Source organism: Rhynchophorus ferrugineus, unplaced genomic scaffold (genome assembly GCF_030347505.1).
Source record: "Rhynchophorus ferrugineus isolate W39M unplaced genomic scaffold, kcgeb_rfMv2 rfM6, whole genome shotgun sequence".
NCBI lineage: Eukaryota > Metazoa > Arthropoda > Insecta > Coleoptera > Curculionidae > Rhynchophorus > Rhynchophorus ferrugineus.
In genome coordinates this window covers 31965983-31985050 of record NW_027472585.1, presented here as the reverse complement: position 1 = coordinate 31985050, position 19068 = coordinate 31965983, and the positions used below count along the sequence as shown (strand labels likewise).

At 32.1% G+C, this 19068-nt stretch overlaps 5 protein-coding genes across 6 annotated transcripts; 3 read left to right on the top strand and 2 right to left on the bottom strand.

Moving 5' to 3' along the window:
* Positions 1-4901: 4901 nt before the first annotated feature.
* On the bottom strand, positions 4902-9760 carry roq (RING finger and CCCH-type zinc finger domain-containing protein roquin). The gene is made up of 11 exons (XM_076406995.1): positions 9625-9760; positions 8862-9439; positions 8632-8807; positions 8242-8575; positions 7954-8185; positions 7497-7893; positions 7204-7441; positions 6973-7142; positions 6768-6912; positions 6469-6692; positions 4902-6406 (listed from the first exon to the last, which is right to left on the bottom strand). The coding sequence occupies exons 2-11, from the start codon at positions 9436-9438 to the stop codon at positions 6227-6229; spliced, it is 2673 nt and encodes an 890-aa protein (XP_076263110.1). The 5' UTR covers position 9439; positions 9625-9760; the 3' UTR covers positions 4902-6226.
* A 261-nt stretch (positions 9761-10021) lies between these two features.
* LOC143198058 (protein UXT homolog) lies at positions 10022-10584 on the top strand. The gene has a single exon (XM_076406999.1). It carries the CDS (start codon positions 10126-10128, stop codon positions 10555-10557), a length of 432 nt encoding a protein of 143 aa, XP_076263114.1. The 5' UTR covers positions 10022-10125; the 3' UTR covers positions 10558-10584.
* Positions 10585-10776: 192 nt separating this feature from the next.
* LOC143198057 (uncharacterized) lies at positions 10777-12757 on the top strand. Of its 2 annotated transcripts, XM_076406998.1 has the most exons (10): positions 10778-11062; positions 11114-11299; positions 11368-11535; positions 11584-11606; positions 11658-11827; positions 11888-11957; positions 12024-12137; positions 12228-12279; positions 12333-12533; positions 12596-12757. In XM_076406998.1, exons 1-10 carry the CDS (start codon positions 10839-10841, stop codon positions 12741-12743), a joined length of 1356 nt encoding a protein of 451 aa, XP_076263113.1. In that variant the 5' UTR covers positions 10778-10838; the 3' UTR covers positions 12744-12757. The 2 variants fall into 2 exon arrangements, with proteins under 2 accessions (XP_076263112.1, XP_076263113.1); XM_076406997.1 differs by having other exon boundaries at positions 10777-11062; positions 11584-11827.
* A 539-nt stretch (positions 12758-13296) lies between these two features.
* On the bottom strand, positions 13297-15965 carry mars (guanylate kinase-associated family member mars). Its single transcript, XM_076408864.1, has 3 exons — positions 15405-15965; positions 15169-15342; positions 13297-15103 (listed from the first exon to the last, which is right to left on the bottom strand). The coding sequence occupies exons 1-3, from the start codon at positions 15838-15840 to the stop codon at positions 13551-13553; spliced, it is 2163 nt and encodes a 720-aa protein (XP_076264979.1). The 5' UTR covers positions 15841-15965; the 3' UTR covers positions 13297-13550.
* A 1376-nt stretch (positions 15966-17341) lies between these two features.
* On the top strand, positions 17342-19018 carry Pgls (6-phosphogluconolactonase). The gene is made up of 5 exons (XM_076406994.1): positions 17342-17637; positions 17721-17927; positions 17990-18130; positions 18204-18346; positions 18406-19018. Exons 1-5 carry the CDS (start codon positions 17520-17522, stop codon positions 18508-18510), a joined length of 714 nt encoding a protein of 237 aa, XP_076263109.1. The 5' UTR covers positions 17342-17519; the 3' UTR covers positions 18511-19018.
* Positions 19019-19068: the final 50 nt, after the last annotated feature.

Below are 19068 nucleotides of genomic sequence, written 5' to 3'. Positions count from 1 at the left end.
ACCCAACGTTAACAAACAAGAGAACAGACTGCGAAGGATTTGCTGAAGAATTGAACAAACGAATTCAACTAAATGTACCTCTCAAGACAACTGAACAATTAAATCTTAAAGCAGAAAAATTCGTAGTAGATATTCAACAAGCTGCTTGGCATAATACTCCAGAAATTAAGAGTACAACTAAACGAATTAATTATCCAAAGGAAGTGAAGGAAATGGTAGCTGAAAAACGTAAATTACGAAAAAAATGGCAACAAAACAGAACACCTGAAAATAAAAATAGTTAAAACAATATAACCCAAAGACTGAAAAGAAAAATACTGGAAATAAAAAACAAAACCATAAATAACTATCTCAGAAATTTAACAGATGATAAAGAAACTGATTACTCACTCTGGAAAGCCACAAAATATCTAAAGCGCTCATGTCTACACAGTCCATCTATAAGAAACCTATGTGGGAATTGGGCACGTGACAATCGCCAAAAAGCAGAAGCATTTGCTGAATATCTAGAAAAAACTTTCAAACCAAACGACGCTAATATTGGACATAATTTACCGGACATAGAAGCTGAAAATTCAATGATTGAATTAGTCACGCCGAAAGAGCTAACCAAAGTTATTAAAACTGACATTAAACCCAGGAAATCACCAGGCTACGATTTAATAACAGGAGAATTACTGCAAAAACTTCCAAGAAAGGGAATTATAAAACTCACCAACTTGATCAATACAGCATTTAGATTAAAACATATCCTATACATTTGGAAGATGGCGGAAATTATAATGATCCTAAAACCTGGGAAGTCACCAAACGAAATAAAATCCTATAGACCTATATCACTACTGCCAGTAATATCTAAGGTTTTTGAAAAACTTCTGTTGAAAAGTATAAAACCGATCATAGAGAGAAAAAATCTAATACGAACACACCAGTTTGGGTTGATTAACAAAGACTCAACAATTGACCAGGTCCATAGAATAACAGATGTTATTGAAAAAGCCTACGAAAGTCAAAAAGTATGCTCAGCTATATTCTTAGATGTAGCACAAGCCTTCGATAAGGTTTGGCATGAAGGCCTTGTTCATAAACTACAAAAAATGCTACCAAAACAACACACCGAACTATTAAAATCATACATTACAACCAGAATGTTTAGAGTCAAGCAAGAAGAAGCTTACTCTACAATAAAAGAAACTAAAGCAGGTGTACATTTGTGATATACCACAAATGGAAAATATCACGATGGCTACATTTGCTGATGATATTGCAATTATAGCTGTCGGAGGCAATGGTGAAGAAGCCTCACGAAAATTACAACAGGCAAGTGACAATATAAATAATTGGACACAGGCTTGGAAAATAAGAATTAATGAAAGTAAATCTGTACATGTGCAGTTCACCTATAAACAGACCGTACAAGCACCAATAACATTAAATAATACTCTCATTTCATATAGCAACAACGCTAAATATCTCGGAATGAATCTCGATGCAAAACTTCGCTGGAAGGAAAATATAAAGAAGAAAAGAAAAGAACGAATTGAAATATAGGAAAATGTACTGGCTAACTGGAAGAAAATCATAATTATCAGTACATAATAAATCGCTGCTATATAAGCAAATATTTAAACCTATATGGATATAAGGAGTTCAATTATGGGGATGTTCTGCAAAGACTAACATTAATAAAATACAAGTTTTTCAGAACAAAGTCTTGAGAGGTATTGTCGGTGCACCCAAATACTATGATTACCTACATCGAGACCTTCAGATACCCACAGTCAGTCAAGAAATCAAGAGAATTGCAAGGGGGCATGAGGAAAGACTCCATTCTCATACTAATATTGAAATATTGCAACTTTTGGATAGCACCAGAACAGGACACAGACTCAAAAGAATCAAACCATCTGATCTTGTGTAGTGTTGTGCATATATTAAAATTCAGCAGTGACATATATAAACATTATTTCACCAGAGACTGAGTTAGGGCCGATGGGTCCTCCTAGTTATATACCTAGATTTAAGTTAGCATAAAGACAAATTGTAGGTTAGACGGAAACAACTAGTAACAATATATTAATTAAATAATAAGAAAAAATGTTTATATATATAGAAGAGAGAAAATAAGGCGTTGAGCCACAATTTGCTTTTAAAGCAGCTGCAATTTTTCGCAGAATTGATTCGTAGTATGTCTGAATAGATTCCAATGAAATGTTATCCTATCCTTGCATCAAAACATCCATCAATTGCTTATGCTATATTAGAGATGGAAAGCAACTCCTCGCCATCTGTTCTAAAACTAACCCACAACCGTTAATTATGTTGAGGTCTGGCGATTGTGCTAGCCATGGAAGACGTTTGAGGGTATCCCGATGTCCCTCAAACCATGACTAAACTTTTTTATCATCTATTGTTACAAAAATATTTATTCGCGCTAGTTAGCCCAGTGATACGAAAGAGAGGCTTGTAAAATGTAGGTTTCTTTTGAGATTCTCCATATGTAAACGCGGCTTTTTGTAGGAAACAAACGATGATTCATCGGACCATACCACAATCTTCTAATCAAGTGTCCAGGTTGCATCACGTTTTTTCACATTTTTTCCTTCCATGAATGTTAACTTTGTAGAGCTCCGGCCGCACTGTTTCTATCGAAACAGTATAACTCAAATGAGTGTTGAGTTCTGCTGTCCCTTTCACAGCCCTAGTTTTATGTTGTCCGACCACAATACTTTTTAGTGTTCAGCAGTCTCTATCACATAACATTGAGTTCACCAATAATCTTATGCCACGTTTTTATATGGGTTACCATCGCTACTGAAACACTAAACAATTCAATACACTGAAATATAACCTACAAGACTTATGGTGTTAATATTATTTTGTCTACCCCCTGTATATATAATAATTTTCCGTGAAAGAATGTCTAAAGGTTTAAAACAAATGCGAAATGTCATAAGAAACTAAATATCGCAAATAAGGGTATTTAAACTATTCGTACTAATTCACTACTTTTATAAATCAATTTTTTGAGCTATCAGATCAAATGCGTTACTCAAGTTGAGTTTATTCTATTTTCAGGGAGAATCATCTACAGTTTTATCCAGAACCGAAATTTATTTTTCCAATTTTTGAATCCAAACGAAGCATTCACATTCAAAAGGTCGAGTTAGAAAGACCTAAACAAAACCATCACCTTGATTCACTTCGTTGCATATAGCCTAATTAACGAATTAATAGTAAAATAATATAGTGACTACTTTAGTTTACATTTAAGTCTAGCGGAAATCGTCAACTGTGAGCTATCAAAGCAAATTGAAGTTAGTAGCATCACTTTGTGAATCGCTGGTGGCAATAAAGAAATAAAAGCGCTCCAAAGACAGTTTCACTCCAATATTGAGAGGAGAATGCAATTTAACACTTACTCCAGCTGTTCTTTTAGTTGCATATCATACTATCACAGTGATATAGTATTTTTCTAGTATTAATACCAAATCGTAATAGCACCGAAACCATTTTCCGTTTTTTTTTCTTTCACTGAAAATATTATAAACAAAAAATATAACATTATAAATATTTTTGTTACCACTTTACAATGGTTTTCATTTTACTAACAAACAGTACCAATAATCTCCAAACTCGCTACATTGGGATTCAAGCAAATTATATCAAACATTGAAATCGAACGACAGAATGTTTTTCGTTTTTTAATATGTGAGTGTGTGTTTAATTACCAACGTGCTCACCACAAAAATAACAACTGTGACAACATACGCAAACGACACAGCAATCTTAGCAACCCATGAAGATCCAGTCACAACATCAATAAACCTACAAACCCACCTGGAGCAAATACAATTATGGTTGAAGACATGGCGCATTAAAGCCAATGAACCAAAATCCACCCATGTAACGTTTACCCTGCGTAGAAGAACATGTCCACCAGTAAATATCAATCATCGTCAACTCCCCCAAGCAGAGCATGTTAAATACATTGAGATGCACTTAGATCGACGCCTGACCTGGAAGAAGCATATACTCTCTAAACAAAAACTTGGACTTAAATTACATGAAATCTATTGGCTCATCGGGCGCAAATCCAAATTATCATTAGATAACAAGGTATTGCTGTATGAGTCTATACTCAAGCCCATTTGGTCATATGGAATCCAACTATGGGGTACCGCTAGCAAATCTAATATATCCATCATTCAACGATTCTAACGTGTTGCGTGCCTTTGTTGATGTTCCGTACTATATTTCAAATAAAGTGATACAACGCGATATACCTCTAGAACCTATAACGAGTGTAATTCAACGCGTTTCTGTGAAGTACTTCGAAAGAGTGTCTGTGCATCCCAACGTACTCGCTAAGCATATGCGACGTGATAGTGAAATGCGTAGACTAAAACGTACAACACCACCTGATCTGATTACTGGACATATATGGACTTTAGAATAAGCTTTAGAATAAGACTAATTAATTAAGATAATATTTATACAGGAGATGGCTTAATGAAGTGATTTTCTACATGCCATGTATATATAATATAGACATAAGAAATACCAATAGGGCAGATTGTGGAATCACAAAGAGTTAAAAAAAATACCAACGTAGCAAGAAAGCCAGATATCAGTGTAATGGTTTATTGTCAACTCTGGAATGAACAGAAATAAAGAAAACGAGAATAATATATAATCAAGCCATAGTTTTATTTTACCTACATTGTTGACACTATACTTATATATAGAGCCTTTTTTGTAAGTTCTTAATTTTAGCCTATTGGATATATATATACACCTTAATAAAAAGTTCATTATATCAAATATCCTTAATGTCAGACTTTGCCTGAACATCTAAGTTTCATCAAGAGAAAAAAAGGTCACGGAGGAAAAAAACAACATTTCATCATGTAATACAATTATATTTTAATAAAGATATATATATGTATGTACTTCCACCATGATTAAATACATTAGTGATTAATGTAATCAATATAGAGGAGATATTAATCACATGTGCAACATGACATTTAAAACATGATTGCCATATATGACTAAAAATAAATATGACTGCGGTGGCAAACATAGGAGAATGTTAAAATAAACGAATGTTTATATCAAGTACATAATCTTACACAGCCTAAATTGAATATTGCAATAATGTGGACTCGCATATTAAAAGCGGATATTCAAATAGATTGAAATTTGTCATTTAACCAATTAAAAAAGTAATTATTCACTCTGCGTATTCACAACTATCGACAATACCAATGGTCGTGGTATAAAGAAAACAAAGCGAGATAAAACGATTGAAAATGTGAATGACTGTCTAAACATAAAACGGTTAGGAATAAATAATACAGTACGATAATTATGTTCCAAAATAAAATATCTAATCTAAAAAAACAGCTAACCTAAATCTGACTCGGATAACAAATTAAACAAGTAAAAAAATAAATGTGTAAGTTGGCATCATTCTAATTAACACAATGATAAATATTATTGTGATTTTCAGTAAAAAGTTTTAGATTTAGGCACGAAAAAGGCATATATTATAAATAATATCTATCAAATATGATAAGATAGGAATATTATTAATTAAATACTAATAATAGTTTATTAGAATGTAGCCTCAAGTATATTAAAACCATGATATAGCAAATTAATAAGATTAACTAAGCACAACATTAGTGGAATAAAATAAATATATGTATTCATTTTAGTGTCAGCCGATTTTTTTTGTTTTTCTTTCAGAGGTGCATTTTCAAACAAATGCTCGTTAGGAAAATTTCTATATCAAGTTACAATATTGATATACCAATCACACACAGTATGATTAAAAAGGACTTGTCACCAACCCTTTTGAAGTTTTTTATAAACAAAAATTTAAAGTAACCTCTTTAACACGGCACTAAAAAAGGTTCGCGTGCATCAAGATTCTTACTTTAAATTAACAGAATTGTTTCACATTACTAATGTCCCATAAAACTGGAATAACTTACTGCCAAATTCATTAAAATTGAAAGTTTTATAGTTGGTAGATTCATCTATGAATGAGATTGTCCAATAATGATACACAGTGAAAATAAGCAAATAGGTCAAAATAAAGCGCCATCTTCTTTTTTTTTGTTCTTTTTTTGTGTTTGTCTCACGTTTTAGATAGTTATTGGACAACCCGTCTTCATCAAATTGTCAATTACATTATAGGAGAACCCATTGGGTTTAATTATTTTGGTGAGTCTTCACCACTCCATTCCTCCAATTCTTCCTGCAGGCGCAACTCCAACTTACGCATATCGTTCACGATGTCCGCCTCGTACATCGCGTCATCCGCGGGTCTAACGGACGAATTCACGTTATTATAAGGACTCATTGCTTGATTAAAGTAAGTATGCACGATTTTGTTCTGAAAAATGATTAACACCAAGTAACACCAATGCTCGTCCTTTAAACTACCATAAATCTCACCAAGCAAGCCTCTTTTTGCTTCTCTTGGATACCCTGCTCTATTAACTGTAATTCCTGAGTAAGCCTCTCTTTCTCGCTCAACGTGGTGACTCCCTGAGCCGCTATTTTCAAGTCGTTCAGCTGTTTCTCCAGATTACGTAACTGAATTTTCACTCTTTGCGATTCTGCAAACAATTCCTTTGATGGATCTTGTAGCCTGGGATGAATTAGAAGCTGAGTTGAACCTGGTTGTTACATATACATTTTTGAAATCCGTCAACATATAAAACTAAGCGATCTTAAAGCTTTGCTGTACTCACCAAAAGTCAAGTAACCATCGTTTACTGTCACGGGCGGACCAATAACCGCATGTCCTCCGGAAGTAACCGAGTTCTGATGGAAATGTCCGTTGTTGTTGAGAAACCACGACGTTACAGGACTTCCGGATGATACGGGTCTCCTTATCTAAAAAAAAATAAACACACATATTTATAACACACACTTTCCAGTTAACTCTAGATATACCATAGACGATGTTAGATTTCCGTCTCTCATCGATGTAGGAACCTGCATTGACTGTCCGTTATCCTTCGGCATGCGTGAAATGGGGCCATATTTACTGATAGCAGGTGCGTCACTCGTAACATAGTCATCGTCAGCAGCTAAAATTGAATCTGATCTTACAAAAGTTGGACCTAGAAATTGCAAACCAGTTCAGGATAGTACACGTTATTCTGGTTTTTATTTTCCTCAAACCTGAGCTACTAATGTGGCCTGACCAAAAACTATAGGGAGACGTGGGACTTCCGAGGTCATGTGACTCTTGCTTGGCCAAACTGCTGGCGTTATTCGAAATTTCAGTAGCAGCATTCTTGCCCACCACCTTCTCTAACTGCATTATCACTTCCTTCTTGAGCTGATGTAACTCAGCAAGACTTTTCATTTGATTACGAACCTGTTTATTTTGAGGAGAATAATTCTGATTTTTTCCCACCTACAAATTATTAAAACAATAATAAACAACCAGCACAACATACAATTACCATTACCATTTGATCCCACACTGGTCTTTTGTTACTGTCGACGTTTGAAGAACTTTGCGGATTTACAGTGTGGTATTCTGTTTGTGGATTTAAATAAATTGGTCCCCCGTTCGCAACTACCACACTGTGAGGCGTAAATATTTCTTGGTTGTATGGCGAAGACTGGGCAGAGAACATTGGCTGAGAGAATTGAGGACTGGGCGCGTAATTTGGATTAAAAGGAATATTATAACCTATACGAGGTATTTGAACTACCGCCGGGATAGGAACAGGGCTAACAGTAGTGGCATTGTTCACAGAGTAATACTCTTCTGGTTGTGGAAAGACCTTTTCATCTGGAGATTGATTTTCATTCCTATGTTCTTTATTCCGATTTACATTCTTCCTGTTTTTAGCTCTATATCTACAAAAGACCAAAACCGCAATTAAAAATTTGAAAAAAATATCTTTCACATCAGCATACTTCTCCAATTCCTCAGTCGAATGTGCAAAAGTACAATTTGTACCCCTAGGACAACTTCCCCGTAAGGTTAAATCACGGCACATACTAATCTTGTATTTGGCATGTTGAGAATGAGATGTGTCTTGAACCTTTCTACTACCATGCTGTTGAATAAACTCAACAAGACCAGCAACAACCTGTTTGACTGCTTCCAGACATTGAGTGCAATCATCCCACGATGGCGTTGATGATTCTAAAATAATTAGTCATTTAGCGTTTCTTTAGTACAACTAAAAATCATAAACTTACCAGGACTGGGATCTATTACAGCAAGTAACTCAAGAGGATTCCTTAAAATAGATAACTTTCCAGGATCACCTGTCCTTTGTAAGGCTATAACAAGTTCTTGAACTGATTGTGCAAATGACTGAGGGGTTTGCAGTTTATCATTAATACTTTGCATGTGTGACTTATGTGCAGTATCTCCATATAAAAGTGCTGACCACTGATCAGGTGCTATTCTTAAGCCAGCTTCTGTTGCAATTTGAACTATCTGGGCATCATGCTCCCTTCTAAGAGCATCATAAGTTCGAAATTCCTCTTTTAATTGCATTAAAGAAGAATCTCCCTCCCTTTTTGATACCTGTTAACAAAATTAAAACAAAACACCAATAAAAATCAAAATAATGTTAAAAATACCTTGAAACATGAAGCTCTGTATAAAAGCTGAACAACATGACCAATACTTGTTTTTGATGCTTGTGGAAAGTGAGGTTCCAATCTCTGCACAACAAACATTACTAGTACCTTTCTAGAAAGAGCAGATCCATCTTCTAATGCTAACAAAACTAGCTTAAGCACTTCCTCTTGCATTGCTAAAAACTCACAAATAAAATTACGGTATATAAAAATTATACGATAAATCATACCTGGTCCCAAAAACTGACATCCCCTAGCACGAACTGCAGCCCACAAATTTGCTGAAAGCTGTTGTGGATTTTGATGTTGTAAAATAAGTTCTGTAACAGTTCTTTCACCAAGTGAACGAGCTGCTCTAACTGCTCTTGTTCGACCCTCATCTTCTACCAGCTGACAATTTATTAATGTTACAAGTTTTCTTTGCATAGGTCTTGAAAGGATACTTCCGCTCCCACTTGAATGGGGTTCTAGATACAATGCTAATTCCTCTACAAATTTTTTACATTTTAAGTAGTGACCTAGATTTTCCCTAGGTATAATTTTGTTATCAAATATTTCTTCCTTTTCATGCTTAAGACTTGGTCCAACCAGCTGCAGTAAAGCTGTATTGACAGGCAAATTATCTATATCAATACTAATAGGGGTTTGATCAAAAGGACACTGTTTTCGATGCAAATTGGATAAACAACCTTTACATATTGTATGTCCACAGCCCAAGCTGATTGGGCTACGTTGTTTATCATCAAAAGCGTTACAACAAACAGGACAGGATAAAAATTCTGTCCACTGTGGAGCCTGTATTGGCATTCTGGAATCAAAAAAAATAATATTTATAAGTTCATGATGAATTGAACTTGTCAAAATCAGATGATAGTGGGCTGGTACTTAGTCAATGTGGCAAAAAATAATGAATGTATTAATTGATAAGCATGTTGCTGATTCAGAAAAATGGGAATTAATTAAAAAACTGTAAAACACAACATAAAAACTTACCTTAATATATTATAGCCCAAATCACATTATGATGGACGATCTAATATTTTTGTTGTGAAATCATTCTTCTCTAAAACGCACGTCATCTAAAAACGTCATCGTGGCGCAACCACAAGGCCAATGAAGAATGTCACGTACAAATAAATATAAGAAAATACTTGCAATATTAATAAATAATTTAAATTTTTTTCATTTGCATAAATATTCAATTTTCAATTATCAACAAAATAACATTAATCATGTTTTGGACATTTTTGGCAAAGAAAATATTATATATATATGAGAAATCAAGAAGAAGAAACATCAATATATATAGATAATAATATGTTTTATAGCTATATATATCGAAAATATTGTATTTTAAAAATCTTAAATAAATAAATTTTTAAATAAATCCTATTCTTAAAATCACCATCCAATATAATATGAAATTCTAACCTAATAGTTATATGTTTTTTAGTATCTAGCCTTGATATTAGGCATTGCTATTTAAAAAATAACATGGAAATTGACGATAAAATACAAAAATATGAGCATTTTTTAAATGATAAATTAAAAAACGATTTAAAAGATATCGAGAAGGCACTAGAGCAAAAAGTAAAGCAACTCAAAGAATGGAGGGATATTGTAAACACTGTCGATGGTGTAAAGGATTTTAAAGAAAAGGATGTGGATATGCATGTTAACTTCGATTTAGGCAACAGGACACATGCTTTTGGTGAAATTGTGGATTATGGAAACTTATACCTTGACATAGGATTGGGTTATTTGCTTGAAATGGATCAAGAAGAAGTCATAAAATATAGTAATATTAGATCAAAATTACTTCAGAAAGAAGTACTGCATCTTAGACAGTTGGCTGTAAATGTAAAAGTACATATTAAAATGGTTTTATTAGCAATTAATGAATTAAAGTGTACATTAGCAAAATAGTAAATAAATGTATATTCTGTTTATCAATAGTTGTTTTATTAAAATACTTATTCAATTAAAAAGATAACTGATCATTAATTGCACACATTTAGAATCATTCATTGCAAAAATATATGTTTACATACTTAAAAACTACTATAAAGTATATTACACAGTTGCATGAACCAAAAAATTATTCATAAAATTTTCCACTAGCTGTTTTTACAGATATAATTATTATATGAGGCATAAAGTATCACGCTAGTTATGGTTTCCTGGATTTTGGGTTTTTTTTATTTAAAATGTTTGCCCACATACTTCGGACGGTGTTTTTTTTAACATCCCATATTATATTTAGTTATAGTAAGGAAGATATAAACATTGATTTAGATGATATAATGGCACCAAAATATATGCCTGATGTGCTTTTCCTTGACAAGACAAACTACAATACATTTAATTCTACAATCACCCACGGACCTGAAGGATCAATAAGTGATGCTTTAGATACAATGACATTTCACAGGTAGGTATTAATAGTCACAAACGTTCAGTTATAAAATACTACATTACTTAGGATGATGATGAATCAGTATCTATGCCGAACCTATGTAGCAAATAAAATTATATCCAGTTTCAAGCGCGAAAAAATTCAAAAGCGACGAAGTGATGGTACCGTTAATTTATTACAACGACCTAAAGATGCGAACCAAGAGTTGCTCTATGATGAAGGTTCATCTACGTATAACAACTGGTTGTCAAAGTAACTAAAAGATTTATAAGAATCTATTCATGTATTTTATCTTAAATTTTTATACACAAAATATTTAGAAGTTCTATCTATGAAGACATTTACAAGAACCATGACTATACTAATCAACGCAGCAACGTCTTACCTTTAGAATCAAGCAGAGAAGAAGGAATTAATGAAATGACAGTTGAACATCATGGTACTAATATACCCTTAAATGCTCTAAACAATCAACATATAGATTACAGGTAAATATTTGAATTGTATCTTTTCTAACTATAAAAGGTATGTTTTAGAAACACCGCACTCGAATCCCCAGGTAAGTTATTTATTTTTTGTGACGCCGGAATTGTTTCCAAAGATCAAATAGTTGAACAGGAACCGGTGATATTTCATTATACTTCAAATAATCCTACTCGTCCTACAAACGTTGGAAAATCTCAACAATTGACAGATATATTCGAGGTGGCGTTGACCGCAGTGGCATTTCTATCTTTTGGAATGTTCGTCGTTCATTTAGTAATAAGTATTTCCTCGATGGTAACGAAAAAAACGAATTACGTAAGAATTTACCGCAAGATAGTTGTTCTTCCATTTTAGCACTCGCAATCTACTACAACTCCAAGTATGTTTATGCCAATGAGCATGAATCCAACTGCTACTGCTCCAGGTAACTATGTTGTTTTATTTATGATCACTTTTTTCAAATCATCGAAGCTTATCGGTATATTTGCAGATCTTGGCGAGGATACTAGTAACGATAATGGGTCAGCAAGTATTGATGATAATACATCTGCAACAGATCCTGATGAAATAAATACAGGAAATGATGAAAATGAATTCAATACAGGTATGTTATTAATAAACACACAATTTCGTTGACAGACACAAATTTATATATAGATATTTCGCTATAAAATGCAGTGAAATGTGTTTTTAGGATTCGGTGACAGTAACGATAGCGAGTGGCAAGATGATAGATTAAATTTTAGGTAATTTTTAGTTACTTATTTTATAACAACTGCTTTAGCCATTCGGTTTTAAGGTTAAAACGCGGAATACCAGCATTTTCCAACCCCTCCACACAAGCATTGAATGAAATGGCCAAACGTATTTTAAGCTCTATAGATGCCTCTCTATTAGCCTATGCTGACAACGGGACCTGTTTAGAAAAATCCATTTGTCTGAGTAATCAATACTCCACAAAATTACCAGGATTAAATAAATTTATTCTGCCTATATGGAAGTAAGCGCTCAGCCTTTCAGTTAATCATTAATCATAATTGTGATATTGTTATTTGTATATAGTTTAGGATTGATTTTGGTGCAGCAGGTCATTTCAAATAATAAAGGTTCAACAACCAGAGGTCTTCGAGCTGCAGTCCTAGGTTTGGGAAATGCACGTTGTAAGATTATATATCAAAGTTGTAACGTAAAAAAGTATAAGAACAAATAAACTATGTTAAATCATATTGTTTTATTAGAAAACTTTTTATTATGTCTTAAAGTTTTCTTTTTATCAACCAAGGTTTATCTGGACTGTACCTATTACTTAACGTGGGCTTCGATTCACGGTCCTCAGCATTAAGCCTACCGACTAGCGTCCAACTTAGAGATCATTCAAAAATATATCCGTTCTTATCCAACTTGGTTACTAGCTCGACTGGAAAGATCACCTATACCCAATTTTATACTTGCGTACAGAATTTATAATAACGATCATAAAGTACATCCCTACCCTGCGGAATTCGAACACTGCAACTATCGTAGAAGACCTAGAAAGACATAAAATGCCTCTTAAAATTAATTTTGAGAAGTAGTGTTGACGTTTTGCTTTTTTAGTTTCGAAAAGTGATAAAAATGCAAAACTCATCAGAAATTACGTAGTGATACTGATTCAACAAACCATTTTATTGAAAATTAAATCACCGTTAAATTTGGAAACTTATGGCACATTGTAGAACGATATGTTAATTAAAAAAAAGCATAAAAGCAAAATAATAAAATAATTATTCTTTATTAAGAAACTTTATTATTTTTATAAACTTTAAAATTTATTATAATAAAATCAATTCCTAGTACATTTGTCAAATAACAAAGAAAAGTCTTGTTTGCGTAAAAAATGCTGTATATGAATTCGTAGCAGGATCTATAATCCAAACAGAATTTTCACCGAACAACAAACACTGACAAACACCACTAACTGTAAAAATGGAATATATACAATAAAAGCATTTAGTTAGTGTTTAGTCCATAATGATGTTTATTTATTGGTAAATCGTAATGATCGTCTGGGCGTCACGTTCTCTTTGTCTTCGCTGGTGAAAAGAGATACCTTACATTTTGGTTGTGTATTGAAATCTTCTTTAAAAACCACAGACTTTTTCCCCGTCGATTTTGTTGAATCAGCCTTTAGTATACCCTTGAATGGCGTTAGACCTTGTCCCTGTTTAATCGATTGCGAAATCTTCATCATCGTTAGACCGGGCGACGAACCGCAGGGCGTCCTATTTTCTGTGAGTAACAATGAATTCCGCACGCTACGTCTGCTCAAACTCGAGGCCCTCGAGACCTCATCCTTAACAGGCGTTCGAACTTCACATCCTCCGTGGAAAAGCTTCTCTTCATTGGACTTGGCTTCCTCTTGCTTCTTCTTCCTGGCTTCCATGATGAGGTCTCTTAGCTTAGAGGTGGCGGTCGCCTTCTTAGGTCTTCCCCTGGCCCTTCTTTCCGGAACTTTCTTCTGTGGCATCATTTCTTCCCAATTGTTTTCCTTCAATTTATCTAAATTATTAAATCTTTTATCTAGATCTTCAACTTGCATGTATATCATATCCCAAAATCCGTGCAAATCAGAACAAGTAATTGATTTCTCCGTAGCGTTTGGTGATCTACACTGGTCAATTAAACCTCTGAACTGTTGAAACTTCTTTGACATCAACAACTTAGATTGACCAATTGCAACATCTATCGAAGATCGAGCTTCATCAGGTACTTCGGAACCGTTTAAGTAAGCCTCCCACTGATCGCAAAGAGATGTTAAACGTTCAATTTCCATATTCAATTTGTTTGTGAAATATCCTGCGCCTGATTTAGGACTGGTATATGATGTTAAATCATCTGGAATTGCTGCGCTATTTTGTACAGACCCTATTGAATTTCTTACTTTATACTCTTGGCGAGCTGACTTTTTACCTCTGGATATTGTAACAAAGGGACTTACATATACAGGAACACTAGAAGATTTATTCAGTGTTTCGGGTGTTATTAAGTTCTTCGAATTAGGATAAAATTGTTTCAATGGCGATTGTAAAGATATATTTTTGATATCTGTTATTAATTCAGTTTCCTCTGGAGTCAAACTATTTTCAGTACATTGTTCATTAGTTTCATTTACTTCCTTCTTTTTTGTTCTATTTTTCTTTGGTGTCTTTTTCAATGTATTCTTTTGGTCATGAACAGTCGACATTTTTTTAGTAATATTTGGCTGAACTGAAGCAACTAAAATTTCATCCTTTTTCATATTCAAACCATTTAATATATGTGTTTGACAATTTGAAATTCTTTTATTTGTAGATAGCTTTTCTGAATCATTATTGTTTGCTTTAGCTGTTTTATTTTTAATTTCAGGTACATTGTTTAAACCAATTAATTGGTTTTTATTTGATCTAGTCTGAACACCATTATTTATTTTACCATTTGAATTGCCACAATTACTTTTTCTTATTTTGTCTTTCTTCTGAATATCTACCTTGGGAATCTTTTCAACAAGAGTAACATTTTTTATATTATTCTGTTGTGGTGCTTTCTTGTGTTCTAAAACAATTTAAAAATAAACATTTAATTCCTGTTCAAAGTAACTATTGAAAATCAAAACATACTTTTATTAATATCTTTTATTCTATTAGTATTTGTAATTGTTTCATTTGTATCTTTAACTGGTAAAGAGGAAAACTTAAACTCCAGTGGTTTTATTCCATTTGGTGCCCTAAATTTATGATTTGGGGGTGCAAACTGTGACTTTTTTGTCGCAGATGATGGAGCAATTGGCTTACCTGAAAATATATATTTATTTAGTTAATTTCAAACTATTATCTATATGTTAGTAGCCAATTACCTTTAATTACTTTGTTAGCAGTGGCTATGTCAGAAACGGTTTTAGGAGAAACATGGCAATACTTAAATATTGGCTTAGATTTCATTTTTTCTACTTTCTTCCTTTCCGCCTTGTCAGATTTCCATTTTGCTAGAAGTTCTAGACGCTTATTTGGCACATCATTTTTTGTGCAATTAGCATTAATCTTGGTAGCATTCTTTGTTTTATTTACATCTTCATTTTTATTACCACCATTTTTATTAGACACTGGGGTAATATATGGACTGGTATTTGCATCAATGTTTCTTCTATAGTTCATTAAAGTATCTCGTTTATTTTTTCTTGCCAAGTTGAAATTTTCTTTTCTTAGTACATTTGATGTTTGGCCCATCGTACTAGCTTTATTCATACTCGTGAGATATACTTTAAATAGGTCTGATACATCGTTCATCTTCATGATATCTTTATAACACTGTATTTAATACGTAAAACTCAATCACTTTCAAACACAAGTTTAAATTCAAACCAACCGAAAACCGTTGCACGATAAATATTTGGTATATTCTCTATGACGTTATTGAAAATCCCTACATTACAACTGTCAAAATAGATTAATATGAGCTTTTCAAAATTGTAACATTTTAAAACCTTCTGCTAAAATTTAAGTACTATTAAGCACATGTTTCAATAATTGAAATAATCAAAATATTCGTTTTAAATAATCCTATATAAATAATAATAATAAATTTATATCTATAGAGATTATATAATTTATATATATATATATATATATATATATATATATATATATATATATATATATATATATATATATATATATAAATTATATAAATTGCCGAAGAATAAAGAATATAAAAATTGCCATGTTGCCAAATTATATTCAGTAATGTTTGATTTTATAGCATGAAAGGTTGCATATAATTAGCACCATATTTTAAAAAATAAATTTATTATGTAAAATAGGTAAAAAATAATTTTACATAGATCTCAGTCATAGCTAGACAAATAAGATAATCAGAAGTAACAAGAATAACAAAATTCAAAGATATGATTCCGGTGATTATCATTCTAAAGGTTGCATATTTATGGACTAATACCCCGCATAATTTTGTACACTACGCTAAATTGTAAAAGCAATAACCGAGATTTAAATATTATGAATAAATATTGCTATAAATGGCGTTTCAAATGGCATTATGGGTTTTTCATTTAAATAATAAAAATAAATGAAGAAATTAAAGTTTTGTCCAAAGCAGCACTGGTATGACTACACTGAAATGTCTAGGAATAATGCTAGTCCTTACATTTACATTCCAAGAACTAGATGATATTGAAAAGCAGGTACGATCTCGAATTAACTTAATTAGAAACACTGAATGCTAGTTTATATATCCTGCCGTCTTAACCCTAACACAGCTGAATATAGTTTAATATAATTCTTTCAAAAAATATCGATATATCGTTTTCTTCTGCAACCATAGTAGCAATGTAAATGAAACTGTCTAAATTAATTTGAACTTCATATTTTCAGAGCCTTTTACTGAATGCACAAAGATATTCAAATATTTGTATTTTAACTTAGGATAGAATATTTTCATACAACAAATTACTCTCAACTCTAACAATAAATGATTTCGAAAATAATGTTATGACAATCTGTGAAAGTATATCTAGTTGCCTGTATATATATATATATATATATATATATATATATATATATATTATATATATATATATATATATATATATATATATATATATATATATTATATATATATATATATATATATATATATATATATATATATATATATTATATATATATATATATTTATATATATAACAACATACAACATATTCTTAGGTTTATAAAAAATCTATTCAAAACATATCATAATTAAATTGTGATAAATGAAGAACTATCTAGAACAAAAGTTATCAAACTCACATATTTTATGTTATGTAAAGACAATATTTTAACCGCAAATAAATGTTTAAAACGTTTTCCCCCACCTAAGAAGTTCCAAGTGTTTTCTCAACATTTTATGCATAACTTTTTTGTGTAGTCACAATCTTATATTCGTTCTTTTAATTTTTAATCATATTTGGTATAAAATGGTTATTTCAGTATTAGATAGCCGTGAAGATGTTATAACTGCTCTGTGCAATCTTGTTGAATCGACATCGAACGCTAGCATTGAAAAAAATGGCATATTTAACGTAGGAGTATCAGGTATTTCAAGTGTTTTTATGTATCTAATGTTTCATAATAGTATACAGAATTGTCATTGTTTTTATCACGCGTATGTGTTTTAGGAGGATCACTGGTGTCATTTCTAGTAAAAGGTTTGCCTGAAATCAAAACAGATTTTAGCAAATGGAAAATATTCTTTTGCGATGAGAGGTTAGTCCCAATTGATAACCCTGATTCCACCTTTGGCCTCTACAAAAAGCAGCTGGTTGATACTGAAATAGTGAGTTTATCTGCGGATCAGTTTGTTACGGCTAAGCAAGATGTTACAGGTAACTTTTTAAACATTGTACTAGACATTGTTTACCTGGTATAAAAAAATATTTTAATTTAGGAGAAGAGGCTGCTCAGGATTATGCAGAAAAAGTTAAAGAATTAGTGCCTGGAAATCCCATACCTCAATTTGATCTGCTCCTTCTAGGAATGGGTCCTGATGGACATACATGTTCTTTATTTCCAGGGCATAAGATTTTAGGTACTATTTACAACATATATGTTTTTTTATTTAAACTACCCAAGGTAATTTTGAAAAATTATTACAATCATAGAAGAAACTAACCAGTGGGTAGCTTACATTAATGACTCCCCTAAACCACCACCAAATAGGATTACCTTAACTTATCCTGTAATCAATAATGCCAATATATGTGTGTTTGCAGTATGCGGAAAAGATAAAGCAGATGTAATTAAGGTAATTAGCAATTTATTATATAAATTTCTTATGCTTATTAAATTATTTTAATTGCATAGAAAATACATGTGGATGAAGAAGACTTTCCAGCTGCACGAGTAAAAGCTGTAGGAAAGGTATACTGGATAATGGATAAAGATGCTGGTGCACACCTTGTACAATAGGTCACCTGGTCTGTGAATATTGCCATTGCATTAACATTCCATTCACAAAAAATTAAGAATTGTGTGTACTATTTTTATATCATAATGATTTTTATAATTAACCAATTTCTCTCCTTGAAATGTAATTAATCTAGTTCATTATGATGAGAAAATAGTAAGTTCATTCCATTGATTACTGCTGCCTAATCAATTATAAAGCATAAAATTAACATTTAAGGATAACAAATCACATTTTGATTAGACTAAATCAATTAATAAAACATTAATAAGTAATAAATTTTGTTTTTTCTATATTAAAATAATTTTGTTTCTAAATTGCTAATGTAGCGATGGGAAATTCAGATATTTAAATATAAATAGGTCAATTATTTATTTGGTTGCAAATAAATTAGGAGGATTCAGCTGTATTGAATCATTCATTATTTAATTGAAGATATTTGTGTAAATATGGTAATGGTACAGAATTAAAATTCAGCTTCCTTATGCTTCGATCATAAAATATAAAATACTCGTTCTGTGGTTTTCATTATCTCTCTATTTAACACAGAATTTTGAATT

Bases quoted from the DNA above. Each gene is read 5' to 3' on its own strand.
- roq (XM_076406995.1), bottom strand. From the start codon at position 9,438: ATGCCAATACAGGCTCCACAGTGGACAGAATTTTTATCCTGTCCTGTT. The intron at 7,894-7,953 runs GTATGCTGATGT...GGTCTTTTGTAG, and splicing joins TCGACTGAGGAATTGGAGAA to ATATAGAGCTAAAAACAGGA. The intron at 6,693-6,767 runs GTGAGTACAGCA...TGTAACAACCAG, and splicing joins CGATGGTTACTTGACTTTTG to GTTCAACTCAGCTTCTAATT.
- LOC143198058 (XM_076406999.1), top strand. From the start codon at position 10,126: ATGGAAATTGACGATAAAATACAAAAATATGAGCATTTTTTAAATGAT.
- LOC143198057 (XM_076406997.1), top strand. From the start codon at position 10,839: ATGTTTGCCCACATACTTCGGACGGTGTTTTTTTTAACATCCCATATT. The intron at 11,300-11,367 runs GTAACTAAAAGA...CAAAATATTTAG, and splicing joins TATAACAACTGGTTGTCAAA to AAGTTCTATCTATGAAGACA. The intron at 11,958-12,023 runs GTAACTATGTTG...GTATATTTGCAG, and splicing joins TCCAACTGCTACTGCTCCAG to ATCTTGGCGAGGATACTAGT.
- mars (XM_076408864.1), bottom strand. From the start codon at position 15,840: ATGAAGATGAACGATGTATCAGACCTATTTAAAGTATATCTCACGAGT. The intron at 15,343-15,404 runs GTAATTGGCTAC...ATATATTTTCAG, and splicing joins TGCTAACAAAGTAATTAAAG to GTAAGCCAATTGCTCCATCA. The intron at 15,104-15,168 runs GTATGTTTTGAT...AAATTGTTTTAG, and splicing joins AATAAAAGATATTAATAAAA to AACACAAGAAAGCACCACAA.
- Pgls (XM_076406994.1), top strand. From the start codon at position 17,520: ATGGTTATTTCAGTATTAGATAGCCGTGAAGATGTTATAACTGCTCTG. The intron at 17,638-17,720 runs GTATTTCAAGTG...TATGTGTTTTAG, and splicing joins ATTTAACGTAGGAGTATCAG to GAGGATCACTGGTGTCATTT. The intron at 17,928-17,989 runs GTAACTTTTTAA...ATTTTAATTTAG, and splicing joins GGCTAAGCAAGATGTTACAG to GAGAAGAGGCTGCTCAGGAT.